At 39.6% G+C, this 27,615-nt stretch overlaps 1 protein-coding gene across 1 annotated transcript; it reads right to left on the bottom strand.

Annotated features, from left to right (window-relative positions):
- Positions 1-959: 959 nt before the first annotated feature.
- On the bottom strand, positions 960-25,885 carry c1ql3a (complement component 1, q subcomponent-like 3a). The gene is made up of 2 exons (XM_030756846.1): positions 25,265-25,885; positions 960-1,414 (listed from the first exon to the last, which is right to left on the bottom strand). Exons 1-2 carry the CDS (start codon positions 25,844-25,846, stop codon positions 1,235-1,237), a joined length of 762 nt encoding a protein of 253 aa, XP_030612706.1. The 5' UTR covers positions 25,847-25,885; the 3' UTR covers positions 960-1,234.
- Positions 25,886-27,615: the final 1,730 nt, after the last annotated feature.

The raw sequence follows: 27,615 nt of genomic DNA, 5'->3' as shown, positions 1-27,615 counted from the left end.
TAAAAATAGTGAACAAAATAATAATAATAACAATTTCCATGGGTTTTTAGCTTGTGTTAATATAGACTGTAATGACAGAATTGATCTATGATAGAGAGACATCAAATTGACCCTCTCATTTAACTGGGAAGAAACCAACCAAGCAGGCTGTATTCAGGGACATGTCCATGACTTTTGAAATAGCAAAATTTGAGTCAAATCTAATCCTACTATTATACATCAATATTTATCCCCCAACTCCAAACATAATGGTCTAACACACATATTATCCCGTAGCAAAAACAATAACTTAGAAATGGTTCCAATGATATATGTAACTGAATAATTTATGTTGGCTCCAAAAAGGTAAATAACATGTAAGAAATGAGCTTTAAGGCTACTAACAGTGAAATACAAATACTATTTTCACTTATATCCTACATATGACACAAAAATTTTTGCATTCGATTTTTTTTCAGATTGTGCTGTCTAAACCACTTAATTTTCTCCATTAAATTGTTTCTACTCGTAAGATGACAAAAAAACCCAATAAAACTGTCCTCCAGCCTCTCCCCTGGTTCCAGTTTGCAGAACCTCTTTCTAATGTGTACATACAAATTTGTGTGTTTTACAGAAAAAAAACACAAATCTGTAAAATTCAGACTCAGCAGACTGTTAGAAACGACTCTTTTGTTGTGACATTTCTATTTGATTTCTTCTTTCCTATCTTTGCTTACATTTAGTTTTATTGATTTAAATGTTCGCCTGACTTGTTGACAGGCTGCTTGTGACCCTGTCAGATTCAGGAGTGAACTCCTCCTTCACTCACACACACACACACACACACACACACACACACACACACACACACACACACACACACACACACACACACACACACACACACACACACAAGCTCATCCCTCTTACATTCACCATCAATATTCTATGACAGCACTACTATTAGGACAAAGATATCAGTGGTAAGTATGACATAATAGTATAAAGACAGGAAATGTATTCACTTCACAATTTGATAAGTTAACTAATTGATTTTACTGTCCAGAGTTACTTTCAACAGGCATCATAAAGAAGCGAAAAGTAGGAAATGAATTATGCAGCTTTGTATTGGTTTCCCCACACACGTTTAAAAGAATACGTTTTTACATTTGAACAAGGATGATTTGTGGAAGTGCTGAGCCAGATGGCCTGTAATAGTCGAGAGCACAAATGTAGCAGTTGCAGTAACTGTTGTCTAATCAGCGTAGATAATGAATCCAGAGAAGGTGCTATACTTGTTGTTGTTGCCTCCGTGAGCTTTTCCTCCATCTAGTTTAATGTAGACCTCATCTCCAGGCTCAAGATGCAGAACAGCACTGTTACTGGCATAGTCGTAGTTCTGGTCTGCATCCTGGGCTATGGCACTGGCACGTACCTGCAGAAATACATGAAATGTAAATACACACATACCAGCACACCCACTCACAAGACACAGTTGTGTTTTTATCATTAGGACAATAAAAGGACTTACATTATATACAAGGCTTAGTTCTAAAATGTAAAAATTTACATTAAGAGGAATATGATTTTGTTCCCAAAATGGATGCAAGTGTCCAAACTTTTGACTGCAACTGTATGTCCATAACATGAATAATAAAAGCAAACACACAGAAAAGCACACATTTTAAGTAAGCATAAAAGCACCAACACATCAGAGATGAGCTACTGGCTTTAAAACTTTAGAACAATGGTTCCCAGATGGTGTGGTACCTGGGGGTAACTTGAGGACAGGCCACAGCTGCTCCAAGATATCATATCATTGGTAATAAAAGCAGACTGCAATACTCTGCACATCAATAAATGCTATATTTCTAATAGTATAGTTTATAATACATTTAGAATAGTATACAGTACATATAGAATAGCATGCACACATATAATTCCATCCATCCATCCATTCGCTTCCGCTTATCCTGTTCAGGGTCGCGGGGGGGCTGGAGCCTATCCCAGCTGTCATAGGGCGAGAGGCAGGGTACACCCTGAACAGGTCGCCAGCCTGTCACAGGGCCAACACAGAAAGACGAACAACCTTTCACACTCTCATTCACACCTATGGGCAATTTAGAATAGCCAATTAACCTAACCCCAGTAAGTGCATGTCTTTGGAATGTGGGAGGAAACCGGAGTACCCGGAGGAAACCCACGCAAGCACGGGGAGAACATGCAAACTCCACACAGAGAGAGGGAGAGGCCTGGGCCAAGGTGGAATCGAACCCAGGCCTTCCAGATGGTATTCTATCTGTGAGGCAGCAGTGCTAACCACTGCGCCACCGTGCTGCCCCACATATAATTCATTTTTTAAAATATTTTTTCTGAACATTATATGCCTGTGAATTTAATGCTAGCCAAACATTTCAGAGACGCTGAATAAAAGCAACAAAAGACTGGAAAGTTTTAATAATGCTGTGTAGCATGCTAGCTTGGTGTGGCTGTATCACACACTGATACAGCCACACCCAGATATGTAGAAGGAAAAAACATTTTTCAGTTATTTATGTTTGAGTGCACTCTGGTACAGCAGAAAAATATGTACAGTAGCACACTGTTTCTGTAACATATGTGTTCAGTGCAAAAATAAAACCCGTTTGCTGCCCCATTGACTGACTTACATTGTGCATGTCTGTCACCCCTGTCACACTGACTTTGATGATCTGGGCCTAAGTACATATCAGTTTTTCTAAGCATCAGCTCCTCTGTCATGCTTGCCCTCTTTTACGTACACAAAGATATCTGAACAGCACTTTTGTGTTTTGTAGTGTAATTGCATAGATTTCTAGTAGAGGTAACGCTCTTTCCTTCCTCATGTCTTATAGATTTGTTATTTACTTGAAAAAGTAAATAATACACAGGCAACTGTAGCAAATGAAGTGTTGGAGCTCTGCATTTAGGTGTGGATAGCGATCATACTGCATGGATACTGTGCCTGTGTCCAGCTGAACAATGTTTGTTTAATTGCACCCAACATTGGGGTAAAATGCGCTTGGGTTTTAATACTGTGCTGAGGCGGTAACCTCGCAGTATGGCCAACAGTCAGGAAACAGGAAATTGTTATTAAGGGCTAAGAACACTTGATAAGTAGTGAAACATGGCACACACTTCTAACATGGTGAAAGCTTTCATGTTTTTTGCAGACTGCATGTGGTTGTGGCAGAATTGTTCTATAGTGCAAACTTCAATAGTTGAATGAAGTAACAAAAAAAGGAGGGGGGGGGGTATAAGAATAATACCAGGTGGAACATGTCTCAGCCTATAGCTGGTATTATATATCTCAGCTTGCATCTTTAATCTCCCGGAGCAGTACACCAGTCAATGCTTTCCTGAGGCCCCAGGAGAAAATTAAATAAATACTTCAATGAAGTAGCCCAAATGCTATATCTCTTCTACATGTAGCCTCTTGTAACATCCCAGGATACAGAAACAAGCCTTTTGAAGCTATACTCCAGGACAGGAGGATTGCCATTTTGATTTTAAGATGGAATTTTGGTGGATTTTTAAAAAATATTTTAGGCCATTAACAAAATCAACAAAATTAACAAAATCATCATAAAGATTCAGTCAAACATCTTTAGTCAGCTTAATATAACAGACTCAGCAGTGCTACCATGTGAAGGTTTTGCATATTGATGAAGGCTCAGTGTGACATCATGAAGAGTTGTTAGAACTCAAACGTATTTTGTTCAATCTGCTCCAAAACCACATGCTAGATAAACGTCCTGGAGACATCTACTGCCAATATTCAAGTGCCAACAAGAGGAAATGGGAAATCCACATTATGTGATAAACATCATCAAATACATAGCTGCTATAGAACTAGACTGCTGGGGGGTCCCCATAATTTCTTTTTTTTACCGCTTTTCACTCTATTTATACACCACTCTGCATTTAATCGTCTCTGGCTCTTTTCCACAGCATGTTTTTTTTTTTTTTTATAATTCTATTTATTAGATTTTGTAACAAATTACAGAAGATCAAAGCAAATCAAAGTTCAGAGAAATAACAAATATATGAGAAATTAGTCACTAATAAACCAAACCCCCATCCATCCCCACCCTTAGCACCTATTCCAGTATAAAATCTGAAAAAAAAGCGGGGACAGGAACAAGAAGGTAGGCAGCGAAGGGGGGCAAAAACAAGCAAACAAAACAAAAAAAGGAGAGGAGAGAGAGAGAGAGCTATAGAGAGAGAGAGAGAAGAGGAGAGATAGAGAGAGAGATAGATACATACATAAATATATAAATAAGAAAAAAAAAGAAAAAAAAAGAATATTAAGTATGTGAGCTGTCACTATAAAGAATATGACGCGATGCTCAAATATATATTACAATTCCCACTTTGAAAGACAACCAATAAAGGGTTTCCAAATCTGTCGAAGGTGGAATTGCCCATCCGAGGAGAGCTAATCTTTCTAATTTAATTAAAATAAAAGACTTCCTTCACCAAGCCATATTGGGTAGGAGGTTGGGGAGATTTCCAATTCAGTTAGAATTAGCCTCCTAGCCAGCAGAGTTAGAAAAAGCTAATAGATTTTTCTCATAGAGAGAGGCTAGGTGGGGAAGACCGACCCCAAATAGGGCCACAAGGTGTTAGGGGCAATGCCACGGCCAATCAACTTAGACAGAGTTATAAAAAGTTCTGTCCAAAAAGAATTCAAGAAGGAAAACTCCAGAACATATATACGTAGTTTGCTGTATTCTGGTGGCATCGATCACATAAAGGGGACACAGTGTCGAACATTTTCACTAATCGTGCCTTAGTGTAATGGGGCTCTATGTAAGATTCGACACTGGATAATAAAACTATGCCTGGCACGATTGAGGATCTGTGAACCCTCATTAGGACCTCCTCCCAGACTCTCCCTGAGATCGTCTCCCCCAGATCTACCTCCCACAATGTTTTAAGCGTATTATAGGGGCTAGAATTAAGACTATATATCCACTTCACTTCCTGAGGGTCCTCAGGAAGAACAACTTGGACTCAAACCTGCTGCTGACCTTCTACCGCTCATCCATTGAGAGCTGCTGACGTACTGTATCACAGTATGGTACGGCAGCTGCACTGAGGCAGACAGGGTCAGGCTTCAGAGGGTAGTCAAGACAGCACAAAGTTGGCTGCCCTCTCCCCTCCCTGATGGACATCTACACCTCCCGCTGCATCAGCAGAGCCAGGAACATCATCAAGGACAGCTCACACCCTGGCTTTGACCTGTTTGACCTGCTGCCCTCTGGCAGACACTACAGGTGCATAAAAGCCAGAACAAACAGACTCAAGAACAGTTTCTTCGCCAGAGCAATCACCACCCTGAACTCACACACTCACCCGCTGTAACTGTGCAATATTATATTATTCATACTGAACAATATCTGACATTCCTATATTGTGTAATATCCAGTATTCATTCACTAGTGCAATATTCATTCACCAAGTGCAATATTCATCATCTTCATTATTATATGTATACACATATTTACTTTTCTTACAATGTACAGATGCACCAATGTATGTATATATTTTTATACATTCTATTTTTTGTATATTTTACACATTGTTTATTTCTGTATATCTTGATTATATTGATCATACTAGATTAATATTTTTATAAATTTTTATTTTAGAGAGTTTGATTTTCTGTACATGGCACTGAACAGGAGTGGCCCTCCAATCTCATTGTACATCCTGTATAATGACAATAAAGGCATCCTATTCTATTCAAATATAAATAGAGGAAATAGCCCCCCTTAGTGAAGAGAGAGGTTTCAAAAATATTTCATATTCTGTGGGTTTAGGGATTACCGGGAATCCTGGGAATATGTTATAAACAAAGTGACGCACCTGCAGGTACCTAAAAAAATGTCTACTGGGAAGCTTGTAAATATCAATTAGTTGTTGGAAAGAGGCAAAGGAGGAGTCGACATATAGATCTCTAAATGTTCTTATACCAAGCCCAGCCCAAACAGAGAATATACTGTCCTGCAAGGAGGAAAGAAAGCTATGATTAGCTGCGAGTGGTGGGCCGACTGAAGGTTCTCGCAGGCCAAAGTGGCGTCTAAATTGGTACCAGATTTTAAGACAAGAGGCCACAATCGTGTTTTTTGTGTATTTTGATGATAGATTAGATGGAGGGGAGAATGTAGTAAAGCATTCAATGATGTTGGACAGACAGAACTTGCCTCCATAGTGAGCCACGATGGGGGAGAGCCCATCTCCTGATATTGGACCAGTAATTTAAATTCCTTTATTTGTTGACCAGTAATAGTATAGAAGATTAGGTAAAGCCATTCCACCCAAAGCCTTAGGTTTCTGTAACACCTGAAGGTGCAATCGAGAGGGTTTCTGGTTCCAGATAAACTTTAAAATTAAACTATTTATTCTGTGGAAAAGAGAAAAGGGGAGGAAAAATTGGGATACATTGAAACAAATATAATAAGCTTGGAAAGATATTCATTTTGACAGTATTAATCCTGGCAACCAAGTTTTAAGAGGGACCATCGTTCAAAGTCAGACTTAATTTTATTAAACAAGGGGAGGAAGTTTTCCCTGTATAGATTACTCAGAGTGTCTGCAACATAAACACCAAGGTACACAAAACCTGCACTTGAGATCTTAAAAGGGAAGTTTGCAAGAGGATACTCTTTTGCTTCCTTATTACCAGGGAATATTTCACTTTTGTTAAGGTTTAACTTAAAGCCAGAAAGCGATGCAAAAGCATCCAAAACAGAGAGGGCAGTTGGGATAGAAAGTGATAAGTTAGAAACCAGTAACAGGAGATCATCCGCATACAGGGAGACCTTTAGCTCTACTCCGTTTCTGATTATTCCATGAATATTTGGGTGTGATCGTAAGGCAATAGATAAAGGCTCCATTACAATGGCAAATAATAAAGGACTCAATGGGCAACCTTGCCTAGTGGAGCGATATAAGGGGAAATACTTTGAGTTAATGCCATTTGTCCGCACGCTAGCAAATGGAGAAGCATATAGCAACCGTACCCATGAAACAAAATTTTGCTGAAAACCAAATTTCTTCAATACAAAGAATAAATAATCCCACTCCACTCTGTCAAAAGCTTTTTCAGCATCCAAAGAAACGAATGCTTCCGGGGTCCGTGTTGAAGAGGTGTTATAGACAACATTAAATACCTGTCTAAGATTAAAAAAGGAGTGTCTATTGCGAATAAATCCTGTTTGATCAAGGGATATAATAGAGGGCAAGACCGTTTCCAAGCATCTAGCCAACAATTTAGATAGTATCTTAAAGTCTACATTCAACAGACTGATAGGACGGTAGGAGCTACACTGTAATGGATTTTTACCTTTTTTCAGAATTAATGAAATGTGTGCCTGATTGAGAGAAGAGGGAAGCATACCTGCTTTAAAAGACTCATTACACATGTCTAATAAAAGAGGAGCCAATTGCTTCCAAAATACTTTATAAAACTCCGCCGGATAGCCATCAGGACCAGGACTTTTACTACCATTCAATGCCTTAGCTGCTGCCTCCAGTTCCACCACTGAGATTAAACCCTCCAGTTTTTTCGCATCATTTTGATCAAGGCTAGGAATATCAATTTTTTCAAAAAAAGATAGTAAGTCCACAGACTCTACAGGGTGATCAGACGAATATAATGACTCATAAAATTCCATAAAGGAGTTATTAATTTCCAGCAGATCAGATGTTAGTCCTAATCCAGTTTGGATAGGGGAATCAGTTGAGATGCAGATACTTGGCGTAACCTATGTTCCATATCAATAAGCAACCAATAGATAACAGAAAAATAAATAAATAAATAAATAATAATATATATAAAACCCAGTAAGTAAGATGACAGGTGCTGCAACCCTTCCCAACAAAAACAGAAACAGATCCCCCCACCCCTCCCAATCTGCTACAACCTCCCCAGTTCCCACCCCATTCCACTCTAGCAGAAGCATCCATACTGATGCGTGCTTTTTGTCCTGTCTCTCTCCCCTCAGCCCAACTGGTCACAGCAGATGACTGCCCCTCCTCCTGAGCCTGGTTCTGCCGGAGGTTTATTTCCTGTTAAAAGGGAGTTTTTCCTTCCCACTGTCACCAAGTGCTGCTCATAGGGGGGTCGTTTTTGACTGTTGGGTTTTCTCTGTAATTATTGCAGGGTCTTTACCTTACAATATCAATCACCTTGAGGCGACTGTTGTGATTTGGCGCTATATAAATTCAACTGAATTGAATTGAAAATTGAATCATGAATGATCGTTTCATTGTGGCTTCTAAAAATGACATACAGCAACATGATAATTAGTCTGTGTTTCCTAGCAGCAACTAGTGTAAAGCGGGAAATGAGTAACTTGTTTGTACACTAGCCAATTAGAATCCAGGACTTAAGGCATCCATGTGACTGCAGTAAAGGCCTTGGCTGCAGCACACTTCAACAGCAGCATAGCTCACTGCAGCACAACTCACACCTCAGTACATAAACTGTGAAGGTCCAATTGTTTAATTAATTGATTACAATAATTAATAATATTATTGATGTCAGTATTTAATGATGTAAAAGTGATGTCCAAAGGTATGCATCTGGATTTTTCTTGCTTAAAAACTGTAGCACTTCTTGCCATGGTCGTGGCAGGTATCAGGTTATTCAAGTCAATTCAATTTTATTTATATAGCACCAATTCACAGCAACAGTTGTCTCAAGGCACTTTATACTGTAAGGTAAAAAACCTAACAATATTAGAAAGAAACCAAACAATCACACAATCCCCTATCAACAAACACTTGGCAGCACTGGGAAGAAAACTTCCCTTAAACAGGAAGAAAACTCCAACAGAACCAGGTTCATAATTATTACTAATGATTATAAGACAGATAAGTGAAGAGGAGAAGCACAGTGCATTATAGGAAGGCCCACCAGCAACCTAAGCAGCAAAATTAAGGCAGAGATCACCTGATCCAGCCTTAACTTTAAGTTTTATCAAAAAGCAAAGTCTAATCATAAAGTTGACAAGCCCGCCTGTTTCCTAAATCCCAACTGGGAGCTGGTTCCACAGTACGAAACCAGGGGTCTGATAGCAAAGTACTGTGAGATTTTTTAGAAAATGATTATGGCCTGATTATTCAAGACTGTGTATATGAGGAAACAGATTCTAAATTCAATTCTGGATTTAAACAGGGAGCCAATGAAGAGAAGCTAATAAGGGAGAATACAGTCACGCTTTCTAGTACTAGACAGTACTCTCACTGCCAGCGTTCTGGATAAACTGCATCTCTCAGAGATTTTAAAGCAAACTCATAATAATGAATTACAATAGTCTAGCCTAGTATTAATTAATGCATGAACTAGCTTTTCAGCTCCACTCTGAAACAGTGATATTAGTGATACTGTGTAAATGAATGATGGCAGTCCTACATATTTGAATAATGGGAGCATTGAGGGACATATTCTGGTAAAAATTGGCTCCAAGATTCTTCAGTGTTACTCAAAGCCAAGGTAAAGCTACTTAAATTAAGTATCTGGTTTGACACCATGTTGCTAAGATTTTAGTGCCGAATACAATAACCTCAGTTTTATCTGAATTTAGACGTAAACTAGAAGTCATCCAGGCCTTTATGTCTGTAACACATTCCTGCAGTTTAATTATTTGATTTGTGTCATCTGGCTTCATAGATAAATAGAGCTGGGTATCATTTGCATAGCATTGAAACTATATAGTGTTTTCTAATAACATTGCCTAAGGAAAGCATGTATATATTAGTCCCAGCATGGAACCTTGTGGAACGGAAGAGAGAGCACGTGGATGGGCCAGCGGGAGTGAAGCTGAGAGGCTGCAGCTTCACGAGGAATGCAGAGTGCAGCAGACAGCGCTTATGAGGCTCATCCTCTTTTTTGGAGGAGCCCTGCCAGCTGTCATCCCTCACAGTGCCACAGATGTCAGCGAGCTGAGGGAAATACTGGACAATCAGGAGGTGTTTGCCCATGCCCACACCAACCAAAGCCTGATCGTCAAGCTGGTGGAGCACCAGGAACAGGTGGCAGACCAGGATGCAGCCAAGTACCACTTTGAGGACATTGCGAGCAGCAATAAAGCTCTGGAGCCAGGGGCTTTTGAAGTGACCAGTGTTGTGGCTCTGCCCAAATATGAGCTGTCTTCGTCAGAGTGCAGCACTGCCTGAATGCTGACTGGTGCATCGAGGGTGGCTATAGCTCAGGAGGTAAAGGAGGTCACCTTCTCAATAGAAGGTTTGTGGTTTGATCCCTGGCTGCTGCAGTCTGAAAGTTTCCTTTGGCAAGATACTGAATCCCAAGTTGCTCACTGATGAATGTTAGATAGAAAGCACTTAAGCTTAGAAAGAAGTGTTTGTGTGAATGAGGCCTGTTGTGTAAGGCACCTAGAGTAGAAAAGTGCTATATACGAACCAGTCCATTTACCATAACTCTGACTATATTTATGTAAAGAAGACTGATCTTTATACGCACAAATTTGAATATATCAGATAGATATAATTCAAACCACTGCAGCGCAATTCCTTCAATACAAACAATGTTTTCTAATCTCTGTACAAAAATATTGTGTTCAACATTATCAAAGGTTGCACTGACAAGCACAGATGAGTCCACTGTCAGAGACCATAAGAAGATCATTCGTAACTTTCATTAATGCTGTTTGAAACTGTTTGACAACTACTCTTTGAAGAATCTTTTTAAATAAAAGGAAGGTTAGAAATTGGTCTAAAATTACCCAAGACAGCTGGATCAATGAAAGCTTTTTACGTAATGCTTTAAATACTGCCACCTTAAAATCCTGTGGTATGTAAACTGTTCAGATAAATTAATATTTAGAATTGAAACATTAATTGGTGGTGAAACCTCTTTGAGGAGTCTTGTAGAAATGGAGACTAAAAGACGCAGGAAGAGGAAGAAATTATTGATGTTAACTCAGAAAGATCGATAGAAGAGAGTGAGTTAAATAGCATTTAAGAATCAAGAATCAAGAATCAAGAATGCCTTTATTAGTCCCACAAATGGGGAAATTGCAGTTAACAGAAACATCCATCCAAACAAGCATAAACATAACACAGACAGGGGGGACAGATGTCTGAGGTCATGCAACCGTTTCTCAACGGCGCTACCTTTAGCAGAGAGACAGAAAGAGATACATTGGGATAGTTAGGTTCAAAAAATCATCTCATACTGTGTTCATAAAGAACACCTTACGAGGTACCAAAAAACACCTCAGCAAAAAGCATATTGCACATATAAAGCCGGGATAGCAGTATGGTGGGTAGGGTCAGGGTCAGGAGGGGATGCAGACGGAGACGAGAAGGTGGGGCATTGTGGAGCCCAGATGCCAGCTCCCAGCCAAACAGTTCGCTGATAGTGATGGAAGTTCATCAGCGGCCTTGGTACACCAGATCCAGCTTCACAAATCACAGAGAGGGCTGAGGGGGATAGCGGCCTTCACACATAGCTCTGGAGAGATATGACTGCCAGCCAAGGCCGGCTAGGGAGCCGAATTCTGATAATGCAGATGTTGTTTTGGAACAGGCTGCTTGTTTTTTCAACAGCCTTCAGTCTCACTGGGAAACCATTCAATAAATCCAATAATCCAATTCATTAGTTACCGTCCTCACTGTGCAGAACCGTACCTTATCTCCAGATCGAACCCCTCTCACCTGCTACTCCCCAAGTCTACGGCTCAGGTTCATCAGGCTTTGAGTCTGAGTCTGTACCATTCTGGTCAGCCCATCCACCTGGGTCGGCAGCCTCTGCAGATGTCGAACTGCCGTCCAGGTTTTCTTGATTTCTCGGTAAATCAGGTATCCTCCAAGCCCAAACAGAAAAGATACCGCTACCAGATAGCCAAATATGTAAGCGTCTTCCACGTCTTCCACCTCGAGGGCCGAGAAGCACACAGGTTTCCACGAGCTCCAAGAGTCGATGACGTATCCAACCGGGTCTGTTCCACTCGGACACGCAGGCTCCCCTTCCCAGATCTCATAGTGGAAAAATTCGATCAATGGTCTTGAAGGCCCAGTTTGCCAAATCCATATTGCTCTCAATCTTATTCTTATTCGAACAGTGTGCAAGAGACGCTCTCACAGCAAGCAGCAAGCAGGAAAGATAGGGAGGGCAGGGAGAGAGATAGAATGCGACCGTCCCCGTCAGAGGCTGGAGCTTTCCTCTCCAGCTTACAGGTTATCTGCTTTATGGCACACATTAGTGAGTTATACCAGGCAGTCAAGCATCTGTGATCTGTTTCCTTCTTTTTCAGAGGAGACACAGTATGCACTGAGGATGTAACACTATTAACAAGATAACTGACCACTTCTTTAGGTAGCTGCTCTGCATTTTGTTGGCATGGTCCTTAAATTCCTTAAATTTCATTACAGCATTTTCAGAAGGAGAGCTACTGTAAGGAAATTTATTCCTTACAGTACAGCTTTTATTATTATTCAGCTCAGGACGTGGGTTTTCAGGGACGACTGTTAAAAATGTCAGTTTCTATGTAGTATGTCAGGCCAAGATCCAGAGTGTGACAAGATCCAATGAGTGGGGTCATTTGCATTCTGAGAGAAGCCAGTTGAGTGTAATAAAAAACTAGATGCAGTGCTGAGACATTTTTATGGATGGAAAATCATGTACAATAATTATTTTATAAGAACTGAGCACTAAATCAGATAAAAAGTCTGACTAAAAACTATGTTCATTCTAGTAACCTCAATTAAATTCAATTTTATTTATATAGCGCCAATTCACAACAAATAGTCACCTCAAGGCCCTTCATATTGTAAGGTAAAGACCCTACAATAATTACAGAGAAAGCCCAACAATCAAAACGACCTTCTATGAGCGAGTACTTGGTGATAGTGGGATAGCAAAAACTCCCTTTAAACAGAAAGAAACCTTCAGCAGAATGAGGATCAGGAAGGATGAGTCATCTGGTGTGACCAGTTGGGGTTGATTGGAGGGAGACAGGACAAAAGACATGTTGAATTAACGCATCCAGATGTCATCACGTGAACTGAAAATCTACGCTTATCCTTAGCCAGCATTTTGAAGTTTTTTTCTCGGCAGGTGTGTCGCAGAATGGGAAAATTCATTTGAAACACATGGTGTACCACGGGCTTCTGTTTTGGGCTACGCTTCCTCTTCACAGTTATCCAGACAGCCTGATTTCCCGGATGCTCTCCTTGGCAAACACCTACTACTGAGGTCTGGCTAATTATATGATTATTTCTAACGGTGCGGAGCCGGTCTCCAATTCACTGAACCTGGCCTCCAAAGCTGCGTGCAAGCTACATTTACAACCACTAACACTAAAATAGGCAAAGGAATAACTTAAATATAGAGATTAGATCAACATAGATATTAGATTCCAAAAAAAGTGCTGCACTAGAAGGTGGTACAGTAGTGCGGGGGTTATCCTTAGTCCCTCATAGCAAGAAGGTTTTATTTTCATACATGTCAGGTTAATTGCTACTTCTAAACTAACTGGTGTGTGCAAGAGTATGTATAGCTGTTTGTCTCTCGGTGTTAGCACGCAGCTTTAGCAAGCAGAATTGTGGTCTGAATGCTCTGTTGCGCCAAAAACCTTTACTTTGCCAATAGGAGCTCTGTAGACTCTCTATAGGCTCCTCTTCTTTTCTTTCCTTCTTTATTTTTTTTTCAATATTAAAATTAGTATCTGTGTACTTTTTCAATGCCAGAGGTGACAGGCGAGGAGGGGCAGATAGAAGCGTTAAAGAAGAAGAAAAAGAAGGAAATAAAAAACAGGGGGTAGAAAAAATAGAGGACAAAGCAAAAGTAAAACACAATAGGTCACCAACTGCTGCATATGTAAAGAAACATGAAAATAAAAGAAACTGCACCTGAAAAAGAGGGAAAAAATGGACGTGCAAACAAACATACACTCTTGCCATATTGTTTGAGTGTGTGCGCGTGGACAAGCAGTTGAGTACATGGGTGATAGATGATGCATTGAAAAATGTCAGCGCAAAACTCTCATGATAATCAACCACCATTACTAATTTTCAAGTATGTTTGTCCTTTGGCCTGCATTTTTAGCAACAAAATTAATTTATAGCCATTCACCACTCAGCCTTCAATGCCTGATCCTTGTGCAAATACGTACCCACAAGGACAGTCCAAGACCAACTGCAAGAGCAGAGAAGAACAGAAGAGTAACTGCAGTTAAGTTCCCTTTCTTTTAAATTAAATTGTTGTAGTATTTAATCCTCAAAAACACAGTATTCACAAAGGTTGCTGACCACTGGATCTAAAAGATTTCAGGAGGTAATTACAGAAAACAAAAGACACCATGGCTTTGAAGCAAAATCTGTTGGATTATATCAATGAAATAAGCCAATATGACAAATGTAACTGCTGTTTAGTAGCAACAACTTGAAAACACTGAACCAGCATTTGATGCTGCCTGTTCTATCATTGCCAATGACTGTGGTTGTGGGCAATGGCTGTGCTTTGTTCTATGAGTGATTACTGCTACTACTGTACATCTCCTACAGTATCTGCTACTACAGTACAATATCTACTCGTAACAGTTTTTGCAATCAGAATCATGAGCTGAATGCACTGTTGTGCTAAACACATTTGCTTTTCTAAAACAAGCTCTATAAACTCTCTATAGGCTAACGTTTTTCTTTTTCTGTTATTTATTTATTTGTATAAATGTGTGATAAGCACTAACAGAGCTGGCAGGTAGAAAGTGAAAAAAGACAGAGAAAAGAAAAAAAAATGGCAGAAAATAAGAGAAGATACATACCAAATACAAACACCTGAAAAAAACAAAAACAAAACCACAAAATAAAAAGCAAGATGGATAGACAAACAACAATCTTCAGCAGCTCCCCCAGGAGCACTGAAGACCTGAGCCCAAACATCTCATATATATATATAAACAACAAACAAGATTAACCTTAATAATAATAATAACAATAATACTAATAATAATACTATATACAATGTACATGATGTGCCTGTGTGTTGAACCTTAACAGGTCGGACTATTTACAATAGAGAAAGAGGAATGAGGGAAGCCCTAACCAGAGCCCTCATGGCCAAAGGCCCCAGACAACCAGAGGAAACAAGTCAGCCCACACCAGCATGAGCCGAGAACAGAGCCCAGGGCCCCAGGCAGCCAAAAACCACCCAACGTCCAGCAGAGCCGGGGAAACCCCTACCGTCAATGACCATGTCCTACAGTGGTCAAGGCTCAGCAAGCCTCAGACCTAGGCCCAGAAGTACACACACACACACACACACACAAACTGCATGCCCACACACACAAGCACACATATAGGCCACTCACTCACAAACACCCACAGGTGCAGGAAACAGGGGCCCATCCACTATCCAGCCCACATGGTGGTGTGCCGCTGAGGGCACAGACCACCCCACTCAGGGAGGGACCCAAACAGGAAATGGGTGACCCCAGGCACCAGTGCCCCAGACCCCACACCCCAAGACCACAAGGCAGAACCCCCTCCCCAATCTCCCACCACAACCAACCAGGGAAAACACACAAGACACCACAAAACGGTGGCCACAGCCTTCCAGCCCCAAGAAGACATCAAACACCTACAGTCCCCAGACACCCTGAGTGGTGTACTGATGCATGGAAGGTGTAGTCAGTGAGAATGGGGCGCTGTGAAAACCAAGCATCACAAACCCCAAAATCATTCATGTATTCTGCAAGAATATTTGTACACTGTTAGTTCCTTTGACTCACTGCTGTACTGAGCCTGTCCATTTCTGGATTAAAAACCAGTTTCTCCTTCTATAATAAGTGTGGTGTCAGAGTGATCAGAAAGTGAAGTGAAGAAGGTATGAAAAAAGGAGTTGTCATCAACATTTGGTCCCTATATGCTAGCAATATATAAATCATAATTTGAATAAATACATTACTATAAATCTACATTTTTGATCTGTTATAGTGTTGCTAATGGTGAAGTTTATCTTTCTGTTAATTGATAATAGCTATGCCTCTTTGTTTTGAGTTGGAACAGGCTGAGTACATGTGAGGGAACTCTGAAGAGGTGAGTGTGTGTACAGATGTTTTGGACATATGAGCCTCCAGTAGAAAGACAATGTCTGCCTGTAAGTCATTTACCAATTAGTAATTTTTAGCCTCTTTTCCCTGGAATCAATTCTGCATACATTCCATGTAACAAATCTCTGTGAGTGTTGTGTTCACTAAAGTGTGTGTGTGTGTGTGTGTTGTAATCCTGCGTATGTGTTTGAGCTGTATCTTGGTGTGTACTGTCCTGTAGGCTGTGTATGTGTCTGTGCTTTTGTAGCAAAACACAGTACTGAAGGTTAAGCAAACATAATGATAAGTGCATAGTCCCTCAGCCCAGCCGGTCACAGCAGATGACTGCCCCTCCCTGAGCCTGGTTCTGCTGGAGGTTTCTTCCTGTTAAAAGGGAGTTTTTCCTTCCCACTGTCACCAAGTGCTGCTCACAGGGTGTTTCTCTGTAATTATTGTAGGGTCTTTTCCTTACAATATAATGCACCTTGAGGCAATTGTTTGTTGTGAATTGGTTATATAACTAAAATGAAATTGCAGAAAGAGAGGAGGAAAGATGTGAAAAGTGATGTAAGTGAAAAAAAAAGACACCAAATAAAACCCCTTTCCAAAGCGACCTAAAATAACAATAACAACAAGAAAAGAAAAGAAAAGAAAAGAAAAGAAAAGAAAAGAAAAGAAAAGAAAAGAAAAGAAAAGAAAAGAAAAGAAAAGAAAAAACAACAACACACTTGCATTAACTGTCTAATAAATCTGTGGGAAAGGAAAGTAAAAAGAAAGCATTAGAAAAAGACATTTGCATGGATACAGATCACCTGTTGGTAGATTAGTACAGCCATGGAGTGGTTCTCTGGTCACAATACAGCTTCCCATTGAAATATAGCTTATCGACTGCAATGGCAGCTCGGGGGCCTCCTTGGATGAACTTTTTCTGAATCAGGATCAGGACTTGTCATCTGATCTCCTTGGGAAACCGGTTGCTCATGCTGAAGTCCGTTCCTCTTCACCAGTTCTTTTTGCTTAAAGTGTTCAAATTTGGCCACGATTGGTCTGGATCTGCATCCTTATGGTCGCATCCCTCCTAGGCAGTGGACACAATGGAAGCTGATGGATTTTACTGTCCTCTGGGAGTTTCAGGTGAATCTGTATAAATTATTTTCTGGATCTTCTTCTGCCTTCTCTGGTATTCCTGAGAACACTAGGATTTTTCTCAAAATGTCCACCGTGTCACTGGTGAGTGTAAGGGGTGCTTCAGGGGAGACTTCAGGCTGGCTCCTTTTGGTGGACAGAGTGCCTTCGCTGCTGGAGGAAGTTGTCGTCTTGTCCATGACAACTCGCTTGAAACACTCACTATGACCTATGACTGTAGCTTGATACACTGTAACACTAGAAAAGCACTATATAAATGTATAGAAGTCTATATAAAATATATATTGTAAATGGCAGTCCACAACCTAATTTTAATATGTACTCATTTAGCCTAGTCCATGTTGATTTTATTTTGCAGATACTCCAGTGTATTTCTATCCAGGACAGAGCAGGTCACATTTAAATATGTCTCTGGGCTCCATGTGTAGAGTTAGAAGACCCTTGTTCTTAGCTTTTTAAACTTAGCTTTCCAGTTGAATTCACTGGACTCTTATTGGGAATTGCAGTTCCCATTAGTTGTAAGATTCTTCAGCAAGATTTGAAAGTGAACATTTTGTCTAAGTGTGCCAAAAATATTGACTTACCTTCAACACACCTGAAAACTTTTTCAGGTGTGTTGAAGGTTCTACATAACAGAGACATCTCCCTTCAAAAAGCTGTCCAGCTTGTGAACTATTTAGAACGCTTTCAGTAGTGTCTAAATCACTAAAATAACAGTATTTTGGTTATTTTATATTCATTTTCATTTTTTGTAAAGCTTTACCTCTTATAATGAGAAAGTATGCAATTTGTTGGGTGGCAATGATAGGAAAAAGAGTGACTGAATTGATAGAGAGTCAAAAGTGGTTTTATATATTCACGTATCCAGATTATATCCCAGTCAAATGTTACTTGCTTCTTACTGCAACAAATGAGGATGTCTATTTTTTTTTTTTTTTTTAGCTGAGATATACAAAAAACATCTGTTAAATGAAGATTCCCATCTTAAATTCAAGTAGCCTGCAAATCCAGAATCTGGATCGGATCCAGATGGCATTCAGTTTGGCACTAGCCCTCCCTAACTGAGTGCCAAATATCACATGAATCTGATTTTTCCCTGTGTAGAGTCTAGTGTATAATTGGCTGTTTTTGACTATTTCTGAATTTACCTTTATATTTCACCTTAAAAACTGTTTACCATGCCTTGTTTGTTTGTTTGTTTTTTCGGCACAGTCTCACAGCTGTGTTTGCATATTTTGTTTTTTGTTTGTTTGTTTTGACATACTGCATTAACACATGGGACCTAAAATTACACATAAAATTTGATGAGAAAAAGTAAATTTCTTTTTAACTGTGAAAACCACAAATATGTTTGAAGAAAGATTTTTCTAACAAAATACAAATATATAAGTTGTATACATAATTTTTCAAAAACCTATGTACAAATTTAGCAAATGACAAAGTTATATATAACTATTTACATTAAAATGCAGGCAATGCCTCATGTATACAGCTATTTACAGATCAATCAAGTGTCAATAAGATGACACACAAATTATTTGTGCAACTCCAAAAAGCACTTCCTGTTCACCACAAGACAGAGGAGCACATCACAGGTCTGACACTTCCAAGTGTGTCACTCCTCCTGCTGTACACCTGGAGACAGCTTTTACATTTGAGTCTGCCTTTGCTGGCGTTCTGGCTGCCATCTGCCTTGTCCATGACTACACAACACACTAAACACACTACACTACACACTAAATATATACTCCAAACATGCTAAAATTTCAAAACTTGCTATTAAAATCGCTGTCTGTCTTTCACCCCATCACTCCCACAACTTTCACCTGTTCCTCAGCAACTAAATGCTGCATTGCCATATAATTTTTTTTATCGGTTGATGTGGTGCATTTTTCAACCAACAGGAAAAGGGATGTTGGCTTTTGTTTGTTTGTTAGTTCTTTGCTCACATGCGCATTCTGCTAACAAGTATCTCATTTTTACAATTTCTTCCTGCACCAAACGTGAATCAAACATGAGGACACATCAGGAAAAAGCATGGAGTAAATTATTTATCATAACTCTGGTTTTACTTAGTCTATCAACAAAATATAAAACTAGTAAGTAGTTTGACGTCCGCACTTTAAACAAAAGTTGACCAATTCAGGGGCTGCATCCTTCTAAGGCTGCATTTTAAAGCTGATTACATCACAACCAGGCAACAAATGCTGATCCAGTTCGAAGGCGTCTCCAAATACGGCCCACAAATGTGGCCTTAAATATCTGTTTGATTTATCAAAATATTAGTTAATTGCAAAAGGGCTCCGACATTTGGACTGCTGGTCTAACATCCAGCTCGCCTGGCCAGCTGTCACCTGACCAAAAGTAATACCCCCCTCCCCCTCCAGGGGTGGGGTTAATTATCAATCATGTACATTCATTTCATTCCCTTTCCAGCACCCAATTAAATGTCACTAGGAAAAATGTTTATGCCACTGAAGTATCATGAAATAAATACACAAATAATAGTAATAGTAATTTTTTGAATGTTCTTTAGTGGTTATTCTATAATTATGGTTGTTTACTAGAGAGGTGTGTTTTTCAGATTTTCTGCATCTTCTTTATGTGTTGTGGTCTCAGAATAGTCAAGTGCTTTGTTTTTTTTTTTTCCCTTCTTAGCTGATCCTGGACCTTTTGGACAGTTAACAGTGTCCCAGCAGAATGGACATGAATGCATATGTACGAAGCCTCCGGGTATAAAAAGAGAAGCCACAGCATAAGTGATTAAAACCATCCATTTGCTTATCCTGTTCACGGTCGCAGAGGGCTGGAGTCTATCCCAGGTGCCACAGGCAGGGTACACCCTGTACAGGTCACCAGCCAGTCACAGGGCTAACACAGAGACACCTATGGGCAATTTAGAATCACCAATTAACCTAACCCCAGTAACTGCATGTCTTTGGACTGTGGAAGGAAACCAGAGTACTCGGAGGAAACCCACGCAGGCACAGGGAGAACCTGCAAACTCCACACAGAAATGCCCAGGCCAAGGTGGATTCAAACCCAGACCTTCTAGCTGTTCTTCTATGTGATAGGGAGCAGTGCTAACCACCACACCACCATGCCACCTGTGATTAAAACCTGTGATTAAAACCTGCAACACGTTGCACCACAGACTGTCCAGGAGTTGGCGGATGCTTTAGTCCAGGTCTAGGAGGAGATCCCTCATCCACCACCTCATCAGGAGCATGCCCAGGCATTGTCGGGAGGTCATACAGGCATGTGGAGGCCACACACAATACTGAGCCTCATTTTGACTTGTTTTAAGGATGTGCTATTTGAGTGTTCCCTTTATTTTTTTGAGCAGTGTACAATCATCCTGGACATTCTCACCACCAGACTGCACATCCTGGACCACCCCCTTCTAACATGTGCCTGGATAAAGGACTTTTCAACCAATCAGCCCAAAACTGTCAGGCTTGGCCCCCACCTCTCCTCCACCTGCACACTGAGCACTGGCTCCCCACAGGGCTGTGTGCTGAGCCCCCTCTTTTACTGCCTCTACACCTATGACTGCAGTCTGGCCCACAAAAACCTCATCGTCAAATTCGCTGATGACACCACAGTGGTCAGACCCCCTCTACATCACTGGCGAGCATGTTGAGAGGCTCCACACATTTAGATTTCTTAGTGTCCTCCTTGCTGCTGATCTCTCTTGGACAGATAACATCACAATTGTCATCGAGAAGGCTCAGCAGTGACTATACTACCTGAGGGTACTGAGGAAGAACAACATGGACTCTAACCTGCTGCTGACCTTCTACCTCTAGTCCATCGAGAGCCTGCTGACACACTGTATCGCAGTATGGCACAGCAGCTACACTGAGGCAGATGGGGAGGCTTTAGAGTGTAGTCAAGGCTGCACTCTCCCCTCCCTAATGGACATCTATACCTCCCACTGCATATATATATATATATATATATATATATATATATATATACACACACACATATATGTTGATTCACAACTCTGTTTTTTAGTTGTTTTGTTTTACTTTTTCTACATGTTGCCACTGTAAAAGGTGTGGCTCTCTAATCTCATTGTACATTCTGTGTAATGACAATAAAGGCATTCTATTCTATTCTAATAGGCAAAATACCACACTTCATAGTAGTATGGCTATGGCTTCATAGTAGTGTGTACATCAGACTTTTATAGTTTTATAAAATGTGGTAAATTGCAGAAGCATGGCCAAAGAAAGAATCCATTAAAATCTTAAGCTCGATGTGATGGCTGTGGTGAGAGCAGAGGTAGACATTGTATGATAGCGTGATCTCATTAGAGCACCACAAAACTTGTGTACTTGGAAAAAAAATGCTTCAGTACAATATTCCCCAGTTCAGGCATGCAATGTTTTTTGTTTATTTGTTTGTTTTTTATTTTGATGCACTAAAGCGTTGGCGTATAAATACAAATCATGTATTCATTAGTCTAGAAAACTAACAGAAGATGAGATGAATTCCACATGGAGCATACATCTGAATACAAATAACAATACGAATATTTTTATAAATCAAAAACGTACAGAAACGTCATGGAGGACGGTTGGTTCAGCAAAGCACCACGTAACAGCAGCTCACTGCTAACATCCTGTCTTCTACGAGTCAGTGTTGTTTCTTTTAATCACGACTATTATGATTATGAATATAAATCGTGCATTTAGTTTCTTTAGTATTACTTCAACCATATAGGTGTGGCTTTGCTGCGTTTACCTACGTACAGTGTGTTTGTGTTATATAATAATAGGTATTTGTAGGTGTGTATATTTAACCTAAGCACTAAAAAGTAGTGGGGCCAGGAAGATAGTGCAGTGGTTAGTCCTTGTCACCCTACAACAAGAAGGTTCTTTGTAGCCAGGGCTTTTTTTTATTATTATTATTATTTTGTGAAGTTGTTTTTGGAGCAGCTGCGGCTCGGAAGGAGGAACAGGTCTTCTACTAATCCCAAAGTTAGCCATTCGATCCCTGACTCCTTCAGCTGCTTGTTGAAAGGTCCCCACACTGCACCCCAAACCATTGGCATGGCATAATAACCACAGAGCGCCACAGGAGGTCATTTCTACCTGTGGCCATCAGACTCTATAACTCCTCCCTTAATAGGTGACATTGTGGTTCATCAGTGTCACTCATTTATCAGTATTCAATTGTACATAAAATTGTTTAAATTTCCATATACATTGTACATACACTATATACACTTATACATTGTACAAAAAAGGACTGTGCATATATATATAATGACACCTATTTAAAAATTTTTGCACTCACAATTCTCATATGTGTATAGATTTAGATGTGTATATAGTCAAAATATCTCTTTAGTCTTTATACTTTTATGCCTTTAGTGTATGTTATTGTGTTTTAGGGTTACTCGTTTAAATGAAACGGTTGCAGCTGTAACAGTAGTAATTTCCCTTTGGGATCAATAAAGTATTCTGACTGACTGACTGACTGAATAATTAAGAAAGATTTTTTAAGGCATAAAATAAAGCACTGTATGAAGGTGTGTGTGTGTGCGTGTGTGTGTGTGTGTGTGATATTACTTGTAGTAAGAAGCCCTTTGAGTGTTCATTTAAAGTAAATAGTGCACAATTCTGAACGTTTAAGACATGCAATATCTATGTAAAATTGGGAGGTGGTGCAGAGATTAGCACCCAGAAGGATCTGGGTTCAAATCCACTGGACACCTGGGGCCTTTCTGTGTGGAGTTTGCATATTTTCCCAGTGCCTGCATGTGTTCTCTCTGGGTAGTCCAGCTTTCTCAAACAGTCCAAAGATATACATGCTAGGTTAATAGGTGAGTCTTTCCTCTAGGTGCAAATTTGAGCAAATGATTGTGTCTCTGTTTAGGCCCTGTGAAAAACTAGCACCCTGTCCAGGGTGTATCCCACCTTTTACACAATTTTTAAAAATGGATAAGAAATGCCAATAATATAACAAAAAATCTCTCTCTCTCTCTCTCTCTCTCTCTCTCTCTCTCTCTCTCTCTCTCTCTATATATATATATATATATATATATATATATATATATATATATATATATATATATATATATATAAAATTACACTTTGTGCATACTTACACTTTCACCTTACTTTTCATACAGGAGATACCTATGGTGTCTGGTTTCTTCTAAATTATCTGATTGAGTAGGTCAACGGACATATGTAGTGAACATCACAAATGTAAAAAAAAAAGAAAAAAACAATTTCAAACGCAGAGTAGGAAAACGCACATAATGCAACAAAAATAAGAACATAATAAAGCTCCACCCTATTTTTCTTTATTTGCTGGTTTAAAATGTGCAGTATTTGAGAGTTTAGGTGGATTGAGTCAGCATACTCCATATGCTGACAGACACACCTTTATTAAAATGAAGGACTGCAGACCTTCACCTTCATGTAACAGTCTACATATTACGCAGTCCACAAATAACACACATAGTTGCAGGTTACTAAAAATTACTTATTCAAAAAATCCAATTTACATTTTGATGATAAATTATGTCCAAGTTTTTGAACGGTCTCCTCAAAATTTGCTTTTCAATCTAAAATACTGATTGGTACTAAATTCTAGGGACAGAATTACTTTATTGTTTCCCAAAATTAACTAATTAATTTCCCAAATTTAATATGTTTTACAAATTATTTTGGCAATGATCATAACTCTCAGCAGGTCTTGTTTATTTTCCTCAATCCCACCCTGAACATGTTTTAAAATCCCAATAGCAGTATCCCTAATTGAAACATGTATTTCAGTATTTGATTTTTTATGGTGTGCAGTTCTGCTGCTTTAATCCCAAAGATGTTTGCTGTGTTCCCTGTGCTTTGCAGCAGTATTACAGTAGCTGGCTGACAGGCAGGAGGGATGTGCTTGGCGGAGCGCTGCTGCAACACTGGTTTGCCCCACAGATTAGATCTGCTGCTGACAGCCTGATCTCTACAGAGACGCGAAGAGGGCAGGACACCGTGATGGAACAAACACATACCAGATGAGACGAAGGCAGCAAAAGACCTCTGTAGTTCATTGGATCTATTATTGTTTATTATTGTTGTTATTGTTGTATTGCCCTTAAATAAAGTACTTTTTAAAGTAAATTATTATTGTAGATTTCTTTTTCTTTCTTGCTTGCTTTTTTCTGCAGGTGGCTTTGGAACCCATTTAACACGTGAGATGTTGAAAAGTGCAGCAAAATCTATTATTATGTATATATTCTCCAGTTAATAAGTATATTTATGCTGTAGTGCTTTTACAGCTTAAAAAAATACTTTTCTCATTACCTGAACAGCTCAAATGCTTCAAATACCATAGTACTCTAGGCAGTGCCATTCTTTGGGATATGAACTCTTCACTTGGTAGAGTTGTATTGAAGGCTTGTTTGCTTAGGTTTGAACATTTGAATATGAAGGCTTTTCTAAATATCATTATATAAAAGTTTTTTGTTTTTTTTTACCTATAAAACGTGGTTACTGTGTGGAAAAAAAACACCTGTTCTCATTTAATCAATAAAAACATTTAAAAGAGAAACTAGATGTTCAAACATACGGACTGTGTTTCTCTGACCGTTGCGCTGTCTAGTTAAGACTTTTTCTATTCTGCCACACTTTTGGAAGAAATATTAAAGGCGAATGAATCTGTGGCCAACCCTGCATGTTGCCTCTTGTAGAAATGTATTCCCATTCAAAGTACCACTGCCCATCAAACACTGACTGCCCGTTATCACTGTCTTTGTGTTAGATTATTACACATACTGAATAAACTGTTGACAGCAATTTCTATTTAACTGTATGTTAAAATGATGGAGGCCTATCGGAACTGCTTCTAGTTACTTTAATTGCAGTCAAGAACTTATTTTATATCAGGATTTATCTGGCGATTTACTTCTACATATTGTCCAGGATGACTTCAACTTACATAACAAAATGTGGCAAAATTAAAGACAGATAGTGTAGTCCCGCACAACAGTAGAAACTCACCAGACCGTGTTTTAAATCTTTGCTTCTACATGCAGTTTGTGTTACCTGGTTGTTTTTGCAAAGATCAGCCCACATGCTAGTGCCGTCCCCTCCGCGCATCAGGACATGGTAAGCGAAGAAATAAATCCCAGGGATGGAGCACGTGAACTTTCCGGTGGTCGGATCATAGTGGTTTCCTAGGTTGGTCACCACGTCGTCAAACTTCAGTACTTCGTAACCCTCGTGCTGTTTTTTCAGTCCTGCGTAAAAGGCGATTTTGGGCACGGTGCTGTAGGTGGCCGCGCTAATTGCACCGGCAGCAGCGCTCGGTCCCGGAGGTCCTGGTAAACCAGGTCTGCCCGGTTCACCTTTGTCTCCAGGTGGCCCGGGTGGTCCCGGTTCACCCGGCGGGCCCCTTGGCCCTGCCTTACCCGGACGGCCCGGCTCTCCTTTCGGACCTTGAATAAAAGTGGGTAAAGACTGCATGAGGTTGTTGTCTCGGACGGTGTCGGCCGTGGTGGTGCTGGTTGGAGATTTGGTGCCGTATGGGTCACACACCATTCTACAAGTACCGAGCATTTCGTAGTGTGCAGCTGTCCCCGCTGAACTAACTAGAACCGGGATCAGGATGACCAAAACCAGTACCATAACGACCCCCAAGACCCCCGCCACCACCAGCCGCTTCCTGCCGACCAGCCGCGTCAGCGCAGGACGATCCTGTTGTCTGCTTTTAGGTGAAATTTTGCTGGCTGTATAGGAAACCCCTTTAAAGAAAAAAAAATGTAGCACAGCTACACTTTTTTGTAATGGTAATTAACTTTTTAAAGCAGAGCCCCCCTCCGCTCGGTATCCTCGTCTGTCCCCTCGCCACACTTTTTCTGCTGATACACTGCTGCAAGTCTCTCAGAAAGTTCAGCCATTTAGTAGTCTGCGATTTTCCAAACCGTTTGATTTAACATCTCCAAAACGCTCTCAAATACAGACATGAGGTCTGCCCCTTTTTGATCCACAGACATCAAACTGAAGGTGAATCAGGATCAGTTAGTGCGTCTATAGGGTGCTCACAGTCCACGCAGATGCGTCGTGGGGGGAGGGGGGCAGAGATAATGTTATGTTATCCAATAGGAATAGGGAAGGTTGTTTAAAGAAAAGTCCGATTTTTGTTTTTCTAAATCAAATTTTAAATTGTCTGTCTCTGCCTTCTATTTAGTCCGCTCTGAAAAATGAATTAATCCTACGTTTTCTCTATGAACCCGATGGTGGAAAAGCAGCTGTACAAGCTTAAATAAGAAATATTATTTATTTATTTTATTAGCAACATTTTAATTAAAACAAATCCACAAAACTCATTTGATATATGCAACCAGAAGACTGAGAAATATTGAGAAAAAAGCACTTCTCATTTTACTTTGTAGAATGTATTTTCAAATTTATGGTCAGATTATTAGATAATAAACACACTTTGGGAAACGCATGAAAATTTTTAATTTCTCATTGGCACTTTGCTCAGCCAATTAATACAATCGGTTGAGACGGTAAAGCTGCTGAACACAAAATTCATATTCATGGATAAAAAAATGGAATAAATGTAAGTTGGTGAACTGTTAATATTAGAAACACGATTAGAAACATTAGAAACATTTAGTCATTAATTAAAGTCATGAAGAAGATCCGAGCACATTCCTTTTTGTAGAATGTACCTTAACATGTAACTTGACTCTGCAAGTCTCTGTTTGCTTATTTAACCTAATACCAGATTTATGTCATATTAATATATTTTTTATTTTTTTCATATGGATATATTATTATTATTTAAGAACCTGCTGTGATGCAGACGTCACAGTTTCACATGTTCTGGAAAATTTCTTGAATAAGATTTTAATTAAAAAAAAAAGAAAGAAATTCTGAATAAATTTTCCTTCAAGGAGAAATGGTGTCTGTGGGTCACAGTACCACAGAGACTTATAACCGTTATTTGGTGGATACAAGCTTCAAAATTTGTTTGTCCCACTGGAGTTATTAACTTGAAATATTTTATCATTCACTTGAAGTTTCAAAACCTTCCAAGGTGCCATCATTTTCCAGTACAGGAAACATTTCATCACAAATTTTAAGCTACTTGATTAGTTTTTACTCTTGAATTCTATGTTTTTGACTTCTTCTTCTTCAGAGCTTCTTAATTAAAACAGATAATTTCAATGACACATTTATATTGAAGTTATATCGAAGTTAAGGGACTTTACAGACAGGAATGTATTTTAATGTTGTCACATACAGCATCATGTGTATCATATTCAGTCACCAGCCAGTTTATTAGATATGTCTGTTTAACACAAATATCTAACCAGTCAATCACAAGGCAGCAACTCAGTGCTTTTAGAGACAACTTGGAGTTCAAACTTAACATCAAAATGGAG

The sequence above is a fragment of the Archocentrus centrarchus genome, chromosome 20, assembly GCF_007364275.1.
Source record: "Archocentrus centrarchus isolate MPI-CPG fArcCen1 chromosome 20, fArcCen1, whole genome shotgun sequence".
Lineage (NCBI taxonomy): Eukaryota > Metazoa > Chordata > Actinopteri > Cichliformes > Cichlidae > Archocentrus > Archocentrus centrarchus.
Note: the sequence above shows the minus strand (reverse complement) of the source record. Positions and strands in the feature narration are given on the sequence as shown.

Bases quoted from the DNA above. Each gene is read 5' to 3' on its own strand.
- c1ql3a (XM_030756846.1), bottom strand. From the start codon at position 25,846: ATGGTACTGGTTTTGGTCATCCTGATCCCGGTTCTAGTTAGTTCAGCG. The intron at 1,415-25,264 runs GTAACACAAACT...GTATTTCTGCAG, and splicing joins ATCTTTGCAAAAACAACCAG to GTACGTGCCAGTGCCATAGC.